General features: G+C 44.4%; 2 protein-coding genes across 2 annotated transcripts; one reads left to right on the top strand and one right to left on the bottom strand.

Moving 5' to 3' along the window:
• Positions 1-1,068: 1,068 nt before the first annotated feature.
• supt7l (SPT7 like, STAGA complex subunit gamma) lies at positions 1,069-5,300 on the bottom strand. The gene is made up of 5 exons (XM_041954302.1): positions 5,228-5,300; positions 3,967-4,441; positions 3,398-3,722; positions 2,484-2,721; positions 1,069-1,624 (listed from the first exon to the last, which is right to left on the bottom strand). Exons 2-5 carry the CDS (start codon positions 4,401-4,403, stop codon positions 1,323-1,325), a joined length of 1,302 nt encoding a protein of 433 aa, XP_041810236.1. The 5' UTR covers positions 4,404-4,441; positions 5,228-5,300; the 3' UTR covers positions 1,069-1,322.
• A 251-nt stretch (positions 5,301-5,551) lies between these two features.
• LOC121618463 (solute carrier family 4 member 1 adaptor protein) lies at positions 5,552-13,074 on the top strand. Its single transcript, XM_041953979.1, has 14 exons — positions 5,552-6,382; positions 7,498-7,708; positions 7,853-7,981; positions 8,073-8,133; positions 8,239-8,378; positions 8,496-8,656; positions 9,673-9,742; positions 9,829-10,018; positions 10,195-10,291; positions 10,405-10,639; positions 11,047-11,148; positions 11,260-11,345; positions 11,454-11,523; positions 12,082-13,074. The coding sequence occupies exons 1-14, from the start codon at positions 5,552-5,554 to the stop codon at positions 12,129-12,131; spliced, it is 2,433 nt and encodes an 810-aa protein (XP_041809913.1). The 3' UTR covers positions 12,132-13,074.
• Positions 13,075-13,757: the final 683 nt, after the last annotated feature.

Genomic DNA, 13,757 nt, shown 5'->3' with positions numbered 1-13,757 from the left:
CTAAGTTCATTTACTAAGGCACGGTAATAAAACACAATTTTGAGGTACTTGTACTTGTTTCTATGATAGGCGACTTTATACTTCTGCAGAGTCCAGAGCAAAATAGTGCTTTTTATTCCACTACAGTTATTTGAACGCTTTGATGACCAGATCAGAAAATTATTCTCTTGTTTCAGTTGAGGACTTGAAAAAACTTGGTTTTAAACGGTTAAGTGTGAGTGGTTTTGTTTCCTCAAAGGCTTGCTATTGGACATCCATCGTTCCATTTTCTTACACTTATTAGCACTGACATGGGAGTCTTTTTAATCAGAAGTCGGAATACTGATTTTGTTTTTCAGCTGCTACAACTCCCACCTGGGTCACACAGCAAGCTCACACATATTCTGAGGTATGGTGCAAAAAAAAAAACTCCAATTAATGCAGATAATTAAGTATCAATACATGACACCATCAGCACAACTACCTGCCTAACTGTTTAAACGAAAGAGGCCTACACAAAAGCAAATCACATGTATCCAAACAGGCCTGCTCATTCAGCATGCAAAATTATGCATGGCGTAATTAATTCGCCATTAAGGTTGGATTGATGTCGCCTTCGTGATGAAGACAACCAAGCCATAATTGCCTCTGGTGTTGCATTCACAGCTTTGCCTCATTACTGAAACAGATGCTAATTTAGCAGAGCTGCTTCAGGTTGACAGGTGTGTGTGAAGTACATGTGTGCGCGTGTCTCCATGAGGATCGTTCCGCTGTATTGGCCTACATGTTAAGTGTACTGCAGAAGGGAAACGAGGAGTAGAGAATACATCATAATAAGCTGAATATTTTCCTGTTTGGTGGAGCATCTTGTAATTGTAACGAATGGCACAGGCAGTAATTGGTATGTGAGGAGAAAGAGACTTAATAGCTTAGGAAAACAAACCATTCTGGTGAATTATTAAGCTGTTTAAATTATTTGCTTTTGGACTACTTAGTTTCTCCTGATCTTCAGTTCATTAGGGTAATTGTAACCTTCTATGTTTTCTGAAAAACAAATAAAACTCAAATAAACAAAACTGATACTTCAAAAGCTATTTAATCTTTTGACAATACAACCCATTAATATACACTTAATGGCAACATCTTAAGCTAATTTGAGATACCCATACAAACAAATGCAAAACTACAAAATATATTTTTTCCACATCGGTTCAGTTTGTTCATGATATTAACGCCTCAGTCAGTCTACGCAGTGGCCATGATCTCAGCTGGAGATGAGTCCTGCACTGAACAGCTGGCGTGTTTCACCTTGCGGGTTAAGTTCGGAGAGCACGAATGTGGCCTCACATCTTCTTTGCCCGTTTCTTCGGCCTTTGGTTGAAGACGGGCGAGGTTCCCATCAAAGAGTCGGGCGAATGCGACGCGTAGCTGCCATCTGACACCCCGCCTCCAGGTGAGGGCGCCATGGCTCCTCCTGACTCGCTCATGGTGGACATGGGCCCGCCCTCCTCGAACACATCTCCGCCCAGCACGCTGTGGTGATGGTGGTGGTGGTGGTGATGGCCAGCACCCTGGCCCTCCTCGCTATCCTGTGGCTCCATTTTCACCTGCGGCCACAGCGGCGAGTTGTTGGCCCCGCCCCCACCTTGTAAGAGAGGAGAGCAAGTTCAGCAAAGATGATTTCCCGCCACAGAACTGGTTGAATCCACTGCATTAAAATAGTGACCTGAATTTAAAGGAAAGGTGACACTGCTACCTGTATTAAAGTCTAAAAACTCCAGCCATATTTCAGTCATTTCCACTGCAAACCTTTTGCTCACTGCCTCCCCCACTCTCTTTCCAGTGAATGCAACTACACACTGTAAACACGGCAACAGCAAAGAAGAGGCTCGTACTCAGCAATGAAACAAGGTCGACCTTCCTCCACAGCTCGTATCACAAAGTAAATGAAGGAATAAATAACTAATGCATGATGCAGCCCAATCATGTGCAAATACAGTCGTTCTTGTTCTGAACAATCAAAAACCTCAGCCGCCCACAGCAGGACTTCTATTAACCCCTCAGGTCAGCTATACGCCCAGCTTCAGACTCAGTTTTATGGTCAGTGAATGAGCGAACTGCAGAGTGCCTGCATCTATAAACATGATATAGGTCATGTGGAGTAAGGACTACGTATGCTTCACAAATTGGCATATTTTTGTAATATCGTCACACTGTGATATCAGCTGGATAATGTAAACAACCTTATCATAGCAGTGAAAGAGACCTTGTTATGAAGCTGATGGTTGTGTATCAAGAGGGCTGGAAGCAACCTGTTGACCGAGCCACACTGAATGATTTACTGGTGCTACAACACTACCAGCAGCACCGCTAACTTCTCACATCGGCGCACAGTACATCGAACATCGAGGGTTTAATCTGGCCAGCCCGCAAACTTCAGTCCTCTCTGTAGAAACTCAAAGATGAATGCAGAGTATACATTCGAAGAGACATGCTGGTCTCACCTGAGGTGTGAGGAGAATGGTCACCATCCAGGCCAGAAGCCAGCCTCTCGCCGTGGGCCCCGAGGACCCCCATGGGCAGAGCTTGGTCCCCAGACGCCAGGTCGGCCTCAGGCTCCTCGCTAACAGGGAAGGAGATGTCACTCATGGGCTCCTCCTTGATCCTCGGGGGTTTCGAGTCCTCCAGAGCCTTCTCTGGGTTCACCAGTCGCTCGTATTCCTCCGACAGATCCTTACTCACCTGGAAGAGGAAAATCTTTTATTGGTCCCATTTTGCTGGTGAAAGCTCAGAGACAGAGAAATGAATAGCATTTCAATTCACAGTCATATTATATATATAATGTGAAATACCCATGAACACATTGTGAAAACAATGGTCTGTGACTTGCCAGACACAAACACAAGGATCAGCTCATCGCTTGTATATCTTCAGAAGTCATGTTGGCACTGAAGACAGTGAATCTCTCTGTTTGGTTTCTGTCTCACTTCCAAGCGGCTTGCACACAAGTTGCCATACGGTCCATTGTTCTCACTTGTACACACTTCTTAATGCTTTCTGAGATGATTCAGCGTTGCTGTGGTGAAGCCATGACAGCTTCCACTGAGGAATATTTTACAAATGTTTTCTCAGCAATGTGCCAAATGGAATTACTGTCATTATAAGTTAATCTGCTGACTGTTTTTCAAATTAATTGTTTAGCCTACAAAATATCAAAATATAGTGAAAAATGGCCATCATGATTTTCCAGAGCCTATGGTGACATCTTCCAATAAGCACCCAAAACAAATAGGAGTGTGTAACCATGGGATAAGCAGTATGCCAAAATCTTGGACAGTTGACAGATTTCTATTGTTTGACTGTAAATGGGGTCAAATAGCACAACCCTATGAACGGTAATGACCCACTCCAACCTCACCTGCAGCATATAGCTGTGATAGTCCTTGATCCGGACTTGCCAGAAGCGCTGCAGGGCCAGCACGCTGCCGATGCCCACCTCATGGAACACTTGTTCCACCACGTCTGGGAAGGGACTGGCTCCGAGCCGAGCCTCCCGATCCACCGCCACCCGCAGCAGGCGGGTGACCCGCAAGTAATGCTCATGGACCAGGTCCGTCAGCGTCTCTAGCACGCTCTCCTGGGCCGACTCAAAGCCGGCATGGGCCAAGACAGTGGCCACTGACTGATAGAGGAGCTGTCTGCAGGAGGGCCAACTCAGTTCTGTGACAGGCTCGCCTTTACCCCTTATGATGGAAGAACCAGAGGAGATGAGATGAAGGAGATAAATGATGATTGGTTGCTAAACTAACTTAGATTATATCTAAGTGCTAAGTTCTTGGATAATATGTAAAAAATATAACTACAGTATCTAAACTCTGAGTGACTGATAAGCCTATAATTTAGATGCTTCTCTGAATACAGAATCTATTTAATCACAAGCAAATCAGTGCAGCATCTTGGCTCAGCTACAAAGTCACATTTACTTACTTATAGAAGTCACTTTCAGGGTCACTGTGACGTAGCTGGAAGGGCTGCCGTGGGGCTTTGCTATCCACAGGCAGAAGGTCATCTGGCATGACAGGTGGGGTGGGAGGACGCAAGGGCAGGTTGGTATCAGCCTCCTCCAGCCTGCTGCCACCCTCAGAGGATGCTGAGCTCTGACCCTGAGCCTGGGCTTGGGCCGCTGCCAAGAGACCACGGAGGCGGCGGGCATGCTGACACAGCTGTACTGTGTGGATGGTGAGGCTGCAGGGCTCTGAGGGGATGTCCAGCATTGTGGTGGGCCGCGGGCGATGCGCTGAGGGCTGATGCAGGGGAGGGTCCTGCATCTCCACTGAGCGAAACTCACGCTGGAGCAAGTCAAAGGAGCTGCGACTGGGAGGAGCCCCTGCAGGTCCAGGAATCTCACCCCAGTAACGCATCATGATGGGTGATCAAAGACACAAGCCGAAGTCTGAAAAGTCTGAAAATTAGAGAGGTCAAGAGGAAGTTGGAGTGACCATCACAATCAAGGATGAAGTGAGTATAAACAACATCAGATTAAAAAAAGGACATCAGAATTACCTTGACTCAGATTTTTAGACAACACCTTCAATTAAATTAGGTTTACAACTCTCTTTGGCTTTTCAAAATAGTTCAAAAGCTGAAGCTTAAAAGGGGTAAACTAAAACTTAGGTGCTGAAGCAAGCTAAATGTTAGTCAAAAGCTGCTGAATCGATCACCAACTGCATGGTGGCAAACGTGCACAACTCAGAGACAATGCTTTAATAGGCGTTACAACAACCTACTTGTTTAAATCAACCAATAATACATTTTAAGTAAAGTTTAGGCAATTATAATTGGATTGCACTGCATATATATATGTACATACACCACGCTAACCTATGTTTATATAACGTTACATGACTACGAATTGCAAATAATGCCGTTTTCATGGTTAAAAGAATATTGGAAACGTAATTCGGTGTAGTTGATGCATGCCGAATTGAGAGGTAAATTGGATCGAATCGCGTAAGATCTGAAGTCAAGGATTAACAGGTATGTCTGTTTGCCGAATAGCAATACAACACAGAATGACATATATCTGGCTAGAGTTTGGTACAGCATCAGCAAACAACAGAACGAATAAGCAAACAACTGTCATTCGTGAAGGAGCAACGACGACGCTATTAGTAAGGTAGCTAAGTGCGTAGCAGGCATGTTTAGCTAGTTAAATTATTTAGAGGTTAAAAAATCAACTCTTACTCACCTCAAACTGGTGGATGAAACATCTGTTAATAACTGCAACCAACAGCCCTCGTATCTTTGCAGGAAGTTGCCCAGGAACTACGCTTTCTCGTCCTTGGTGCAAACAAATCGAAGTGAACAGCTGAACAAAATAGTTCCGTAAAAAACATTTAATTTCCACCGGGATAAGATTATAATATATTCTGTTGTTAAACATGTCGTATAGTCGTGTTTTATTATTTTTTTCCAAATTCCTTTTTCTGTCCATGTTCCTTATTAGCTGTTTGTGTGAGTTTTATAGAGGCTGAGAAAACCCGGGCTAAAATTACAGTCACACCAAATAAACATGGCCGCCTCCCCGACGTTAGACGTGTGTGTGAAAACTGCGGACGGAGAAATGAATTCTGCAATGGAAAGGGACGAGTGTTCGGCCACTGAGAATGGAGGGGAACCTGAAAACAAAGACGTACCCAAACCTGAACCAGAAACGGAGGACATTTTTAAGAAACCGACTATTTTCGTTGCACCTTCCCTCACCAGCAAACGCAGCAGTGTGGCTGCTCCGTCCAAACCAACAGCAGCCGAAACAAAAACTCTGACAAAAAATAACAAAGCTGAAGTTGGTGATGCTACTAAAGACGATTCTTCGGGTCCTGTAAATGAAAGCAAAACCACCGAAAAGGGCCAGGAAGAGGACAAAAAAGACGCTAAAGACAAGAATGAGGCTCCTGTCAGAACCAAGCCAGAAGCTAAACCCAGAGTGCTTACTCCTAAAGGGCCTCCGTCCGGTAAATTCCCTCCTATCCCATATACAGAGCCGCACTGGGGTGGCAAGTCTCCGGATATCCCCTATGCGTTGGAAATCCTTAAAAACGGCACCATAGTGGACACGGTGCCCCTCACACAGAGAAGTTACTTCGTGGTTGGACGTTTACCTGTGTGTGACGTCTCTTTGGAGCACCCCTCCATCTCCAGGTATCATGCAGTGATCCAGTACCGCAGGGAGGCTGGAGAGGGGGAGTCTGTCGGAGAGGAGGCGGGCTTTTACATCCATGACCTGGGCAGCACACACGGCACTGTGGTGAACAAGAATAAGATTCCCCCGAAGACCTACATCAGAATACGCGTGGGGCATGTCCTAAAGTTTGGTGGGAGCACGAGGCTGTTTATCCTTCAGGTAAATGATGTGACCCACCTTTATAGCAGTAAATACACTGACATGTATATATAACAGGACAGTTGTCATTAATGCTGAATGAGATTGGTCACTCTATGCTTGCAGTCAAGTAGTAGTTTGATAGCTGGCCAACTAGGTTTTAAGATGTTTTTTTAAGCCTCAGGTACACTAGAGTCTGTCAGGGTTCAAACAGTCTTGTGAAGCAACTGTTCGAAAGCCATGTTGATTCTCAACTCAGGAAGCTCAGAGTCAAGTCAGGCGATTGCGCACTGTATATTTGACTGATAAAAGGGAGTCACAAACCAACATTTCTGCATCCATGTGAGAAGTAGTGATAGAAGTCATTGTGTCAAGAAAAAGTGCAAAAGTTCCAGCTCCTTGAATATGATGATTGGCTTTTTTCATTGGATTTTAAATTGAATATCGTCAACATCAGGAGGAATTTGAAGACATCACCTCAGCCTCTGGGAAATTGTGATGGGCATTTATTTACTATTTTCAAATGTTTTTTCACTGATCAGTTCATTTTAAGGCATACATCGATAAATCAGCAATGAATAGTTTGTTTGTTAACAAAAATTGTTAATTAAATCTGATAGAAAACACAGTTTATTATAATCTATAAAAAACAACCCATCTGACTACACTATGGGATTGTTCATTTTGAAAACCTGGTGTTGGAGAGTACTACAAAATGAGTTAAAGAAAGCTGTATAAAGGCTTTCGTGGCTCCAGAGGGAGTTGTGTCAAATCTGGCAAATTGTCTCTTTTGATGTCACTTGAGTGTCAGCTGAAGACTAAAAGGCTAAAAATTAGTCAAGTAGACAGCTCCTCATCACTGCCAGAGGCTGGAGGCTCCAGGCTACATGAGCTCCTGCTAGCAGAACACATCTGAAACTCTGTCTGAACTGGCAGTGGTTGGGATGCATTGTGGGTATTGTAGGAAACAGGTTAAACAAGGAAGAAGAATGCAAGAAACAAAAATGACAAGATTCTATCAAAGATGGTTCTGCTGCATTATTTGTTTATTGGGTTTTTTGTCATTTTTTAAACAACTATCAATCATGAGATTGACAGTGTCAGGAAAACAATCATCACCGTTCCTCCTTCCACAGGGTCCAGAGTATGATGAGGAAGCAGAGTCTGACCTAACAATGACTGAGCTGAGGCAGCGAGCCCAAAAACAGAAGGCAGAGCTGGAGAGGAGGATGATGGGAGACGGCTCTGATGATGAGGAGGAGGAGAAGGAGGAAGGCCAAGACGACGAAGGCAACAAGGGCCACAGCAAACTGTCAAATGAAGACTCAGGATGTTCATGGGGAATGGGTGAGCTGCTGGTTGTAGGATTATGCCACAGCATGTTATTGCTGCGTTGTCATCCTGAGCGTGTTGGTGTCAAGTAACTGAAGAAGCACGTTAAACCTTTTTGTTCTCTTCTTTCCTTTCATTCCATCCGTCTCCACCCTGTAGCTGAGGAGGCTGTTCAAGAGGAAGACGAGAACGAGGAAAACCCCTTTTCAACAGAGTTCCACGAGGACCAGGAGGCTGCCTACCTGAAAGACCCAAAGAAGGCTTTGCAGGGCTTCTACGACAGAGAAGGTGAGAAGACTTCTTGTTAATGCACAGATGCCTGGTTCTTCTGTTTGTGTGATTCTTGTATTTAGTTTCTTGACTTCATCCTTTATTTTAGGAGAGGAGCTGGAGTTTGAGTATGAAGACAAAAGCCACGGCAGCTGGCTCTGCAGAATAAAGTAAGAGAAATGAAACCCCTGATTTATGACAGTAAAGTTTGCATAATATCTTCCCCTTGTCTTGTGTGTGTGGAGTCACACGGTTCATGTTGACATTTCTGCCAGGCTTCCTGTGGACGATGCCATGGGCCGGCAGCTGGTTGCCGAGGTGACCCACACAGGGAAGAAGAAAGAAGCAGCCGTCCAGTGCTGCCTGGAAGCTTGTCGAATGCTGGAAGCCAGAGGGTTGCTGCGACAGGAAGCAGGTGTGAGCTCAGCTCCAGTGGGAATGTCTGCAAGTAAAATTATGAACCACCATCTGGAGAGCTCGTCGTTATGAGGACTGCAATAATAGTTTTTCTCATTTTATGTCCCATTTCTAGTGTCCCGTAAGCGCAAGAAGAAGAACTGGGAGGATGAGGACTACTACGACAGTGATGATGACACCTTCCTGGATCGAACCGGCACTGTGGAGAAGAAGAGGCAGGAGAGAATGAAAAAGGCAGGAAAGATTGAGGAGCGGCCTGAGACCTATGAATCATTGGTAGGAAATCTGCTACTGTTTGTACACATGACTGGAAAATCACTCTATTCTGTTTCAGTTGATCTTTAATCGCCCTCTGTAGTGTTGCGAAGATTTTGAGGGGACAAAGGTCAAATGCCAGGGCAGCAAAGTCATCAAAGCATTTTTTCTTTTGATTATAATTACATGGAAATAATGGATTTAACTCAAGGATTAAGGATCATTTTTCACACATAGTTGAACTATCAGTGAAATAGATACATAAATAAAGCTGTTTGTTTCACTCTGTCCCTGTATTGGTAACATTAATGTTACAGACATTAGACTTGTTTGGCCCTCGTGTTCCTTGGGAAATTCCTGCTCCGGTCACCTTATAATATTCACTTTTGCCTTATTTACACTTTGTATTCAGAACGAAGCTCTACCTTAATGACATCATTCTGAAAATCAAATCATATCATCTGTGTAAAACCTTACATCTAATAATAAACAACACTAAGCGTGAGCCTTCGCTTTGAGCTAAATGCTAACACTGATATTGCTAACATGCTGACCTGTATCAGTTACAATGTTTACCTTTTTCACCATTTTAGTCTAGCATGTTAGCATACAAAAATTTGACCAGCCGATGGCAGTAAATGAAAAGTTCAGGGACCACAGAAGTTATTAGAATTCATCCTGAGAGGGATATGTGTACCAAACTTCGTAAATTGAGATGTTTTAGTCTGGACCAAAGTGGTGGCTGCAGAGAAACTAACATTGTCATCCTTAGAACCGCGCCTCTAGCGCCTTGGCATATGAAACTGCAATCTCATGAACCACAAGAGAGCTGCGTGTATCTCCTTTCGGTCAAAATATGTTAATGCATGTATGAATGCAGCTGCTCTCTGTAAAGTACGTGGAGCTGCTCTGTACTGAAAATAATACAAGAATCAATTTCACTTGGCTTTGAAAAAAACGTTCTACTGTAAGGTGTATTTATGTTAAGCACACTGTATGTTTCTGTGGTAACATTCATGTGTTTGATTTTCATGTAGGTGGCCAAACTGTCAGAGGTGGAGAAGGAGCTGGCAGAGACTCAGAAAAAGCTCAGTGCTGATAGGGGAGGTGAGTCATGATGGCCTGGGCGTTCACTGCTCTGTGGACAGATGCCACACTACCTATACATGCATGTTCTTCATCCCTCCTCTTAGGCTCCTCCAGCTCCTCCACTGAGGACTCGCTGGATGCCTTCATGACCGCAGTGCGGAGCGAGGCAGCGATAGACGCCGTGGAGCGCAGGAAGCTCCACGTGCATGCAGCCGACTTGCGCAAAGATGCTCAGAGGCTCCGCAAACTGGTTGAACTCACACGGCCCGCCCAGATGCCTTCACTGCTGCCGAGGTTAGACACGGCGCTGCGTTCAGGGCGTCATACTGTTTAAGCAGATACCAAAGTCCTGGAATACCAGCACATTCTCCATATAGATTATGCTGAGGACAAGTACGGCAATGTGTTTTATAGCTTCTTTCAAACATTCTCTAACTTAAAAGATATTTTGATGTCTGTTGGTGTGATAGTGGCAACTCGGAGCCAGAGAAGCCTAAAAAGAGCTTGCCGCTGTTTGGAGCCATGAAGGGAGGAAGCAAATTCAAACTGAAGACTGGTACCATTGGGGTAGGTCCTGTTTCTCATGTTTTATAGCTCAATTAATCTGCCTCTTTCATTACTCTTCTGCCTTCTGCTCAGCCCCTTTCTTTCTACTGTTCATGTGTTCTTCTCTTTTGTAGAGGTTGCCACCTAAGCGCCCCAACTTGCCCGCAGAGCTCTTCAACATGAAAGCGCTTTCGCCTGCTGTGGAAGAGGAGGAAGAGGAAGAGGAGAGTGAGGATAATGGTGCTGAAGAGCGTGCGACTGTTCCAGACATTAATGTTGACTCTGAAGTGTTCAGCGCATCCACGTCTCAAGAGAGCACTTCCTCAGGACAGCGAAGGCAGCAACCTGCGCAGTCTCAAAAGCCAAAAGGTAAGAAGGCTGAACCCAATGAAGAACTGGAGGAACATTCTTCAAATAGACCTAATAAAGAAGAACAGGAGGAAAAAATGCACTCTGTATTTTGATTTTCTCAATTCATCTTTGTATGTTCAGACATTTTAATATGAATTTCTTATGCCACTGGGTGGCAGTAGATCTCCAAAAAGCATACTGTTGTCTATGGATCATCCATATACAGTTAAGTAAAGAAAACAATCATGATCACATTAACATGATAAATTCTAGTCTTTAAAGTGTTTTTTTTTTTTTTTATTGACTGAAATATCGAGAAAAGTATTTTTACATTTTAGGTGTAAAGTTAGCTAACATCTGTCCCTGTGACTCACATCTGTAATGTTATTCTTCACACTTAATACGTTTGTGCGACTTCACATTAGAGCAAAGCTGCAAGCAGAGGAGAGACGAGGAGCCTGCTGAAGCAGCGGATCAGCTTCCTCAGCGCAGCGGCAACAGCAAGGCTGTGGGCCCATCCAGTCCAGGTGGGTCCTGCTTTCACTGTTTCCAAATCAGTCTGTGCTCTCTCAAGCACTGGTTATTGTGTGTCTTGGTGCACCATCTCTAATGTGCTGTACTACACCTGGACTCCATAGAGTCCAAAGCTGAAGGAAGCAGAGAGCCAGCAGCAGAGCTCGGCCCCAGAAAGAATGTGAAGAAGAAAGTGATGGGCCCCAGCAGGGTAGGCCCCCCACACACACAAACACACGCATACACAAGAACAGATCTTTAATTCCATCATACAGACAACTGTGACCACATTGAATTACCTCGTGATTTGTCTCCATAGCCACCAGTGCAGCTTTCAGGACAGTATCCAGAGGACGACCCCGATTATTGTGTCTGGATGCCTCCTGCAGGTAAAAGTTTTTTGCCCATGTCTATAGATCTTTGCCTGAAGACACTTCAAACCCGCCAAATGGAGACAATATCTGGAATTCAGATACAACACAGTCTGTGCGGCTAAATCTAGAATAACTCATCTAGAATAACTTGTTGACACTGACAGGCTTGTATGTTCTTGGCCTACTGAGCACAGGATTGTGGTTGGGGGGGGCAAAGCAAGTAAACAGGTTTTCATGGACCATTGCAGCTGAAATTGCAGCGACATTTTCATCGTTCACTCAGGAATGCAGATCAAAGTCACTCACCATGATTAGATAAGCCTGAATAAAAATAAACTTTGAAACGACTTCCAGACTGAGCTTGGATTCAGAATCAGAACTCATTGCAGGATTGTTATTGGTGTGACGACTGCATACAAGTCAGCAGTTACTGAGCTGGACTTTACTCTGTCAGATGGGTGAATTTGTTCTTGTGTGACATTCCAAGCATTTTATTTTCTCTTGTTTTCTTTGTAATATATGTAATTATGAATCCTTCGCAGGCTAAACCTGTTGACTCTTCTCCACTCACAGGTCAGACTGGAGATGGCCGCACAAGCCTTAACGACAAGTACGGCTACTGAGTTCTTGCGTCTCCACTCCGCCAGCTTTTACACAGCAGATAATACCTGCAACACAAAGCCTCCAGCCTCCTTAGCCCTGGCCATTAACCCCCTCATCCAATCCCAGGTCCCTGTGTGTGGCTCTGCGTAGGGGAGCCTGATAAAATGGGAGCCTGTAGCAGACCAGGCGGAGATAATGATGCTGCACCTTTTATTTATCTTTTGGGGATATTTGCATTCTCAGACCGCCATAAACAAAAAGCACACCATTCCAGTTAAACTGGCAAGCTTGGGAAATTGCCCCCCTCAGAGCAGACACTGGGCAGTCAGCCCGCTGGCACTTTTCACCACGGGAAAATAATAGAGATGGGTAGCACTTGAATTTTGTCCTTTCATTTGAATTCTATATCATCCAAGCAGAAAAAGGAAAGGGACAGAGCAGGAGCGGTAACTGATCTGAATTCAGCTTTCTGGCCTTGGCTGCTCCTCTTGCAGTTACATCCACCTGACATCCAATCTGTATCTCTTCCCTATTTGGCTTCAGTCGATCGCTGGCATAACCTTTTTTTTTTCCAAAGGAGAGTGTGTAGCAAGAAGGGAGAAAGAGGGAGAGCATTGAAGCAGCTTTTCTGACCATCTGGACACTTGGATGGCTTACTGGATGAAACGCAAGCTGATAATGACTCAAGCTAAGTGGTGTGTCTCTGTCTACACTGACACACACACACACACACACACACAGCCCAACCTTCTCAAACTTCTCTTTTTAACAAGATTGTCTTCATGAGCGAGTCAGCTATTGGTGTGTGTTTGCCTCGAGCAGGATTCCTCACTCTGTGAAATCCCACTCAGTGCTGTTCTGCTGGTTTACTGCCATACCTTCCACCCTCTTTCCTGTTGTCTGTTCTCAAAACACAAAGAAATGTAAACTGTATTTTGTGATATAAATGTATAATAAAATTGTCTGTACATAACGTGGGAGTTTCTCTAAGCTTTTTACACACTTTGTGCCCTCCTGCTGTGTATTCGCTCTCCCCTAAATTTTCCACCTGTCCGTCCTCTCTGGTGTACACTTCTGGGCCTTCTTCACGCACACAACCCAGTTCTGACGTCAGAGTTTCTTTCCCTCTCTTTCATGCTCTCTCACAAACACAAAGAGCGTTTCTCAGGGTATGATCTGGCACAAAGAGGCTCGTGGTCTTGGCTGTAGATCTTTGCTGTGATGTTCTGTGCTGTGACCTCCTAATCAGTGATGGAAAGCATTCTTCCCTGCCCCAAACACATGAGAGGAGTCCTCTGTCCTTCCACCTGGCAGATCCTTCTCATACACGCTCAAGATGAGGGTCCAATTATGAAACATACGCCTGTGCACTTTGTTACTCTGATTAAGTGCAGTGGTTCTATTGATTAGTGCAGATTAGATGCAGCATTGAAATGGGGATTTAATTGCTGTTTCAGACATTGTTGATAAAAGGTAAAAATAGCTTCAAAGAGAGTAAAATACTTCAAACTATGGAAAGTATCTTGTGACTCACAGATGTGTGAAAAATGGAGGACAACCCAACACAAACTGTCTTATAGATGCAACCACGAGTCGACAGACCAGCTACAGGGTTTTTTGGCAAAGAAAGCTATTTTGATGATGTT

This window comes from Chelmon rostratus, chromosome 15 (genome assembly GCF_017976325.1).
Source record: "Chelmon rostratus isolate fCheRos1 chromosome 15, fCheRos1.pri, whole genome shotgun sequence".
NCBI lineage: Eukaryota > Metazoa > Chordata > Actinopteri > Chaetodontiformes > Chaetodontidae > Chelmon > Chelmon rostratus.
The sequence above is the reverse complement of the archived record's forward strand: the minus strand, read 5'-3'. Positions and strand labels throughout refer to the sequence as shown.

Excerpts from the sequence above, each read along its gene's own strand:
- supt7l (XM_041954302.1), bottom strand. The coding sequence starts at position 4,403 with ATGATGCGTTACTGGGGTGAGATTCCTGGACCTGCAGGGGCTCCTCCC. Across the intron at positions 3,723-3,966 it reads CCTGAAAGTGACTTCTATAA|GGGTAAAGGCGAGCCTGTCA; the intron begins GTAAGTAAATGT and ends TTCCATCATAAG. Across the intron at positions 1,625-2,483 it reads CCATTCTCCTCACACCTCAG|GTGGGGGCGGGGCCAACAAC; the intron begins GTGAGACCAGCA and ends CTCTCTTACAAG.
- LOC121618463 (XM_041953979.1), top strand. The coding sequence starts at position 5,552 with ATGGCCGCCTCCCCGACGTTAGACGTGTGTGTGAAAACTGCGGACGGA. Across the intron at positions 10,019-10,194 it reads ATGCCTTCACTGCTGCCGAG|TGGCAACTCGGAGCCAGAGA; the intron begins GTTAGACACGGC and ends TTGGTGTGATAG. Across the intron at positions 10,640-11,046 it reads GCAGTCTCAAAAGCCAAAAG|AGCAAAGCTGCAAGCAGAGG; the intron begins GTAAGAAGGCTG and ends ACTTCACATTAG.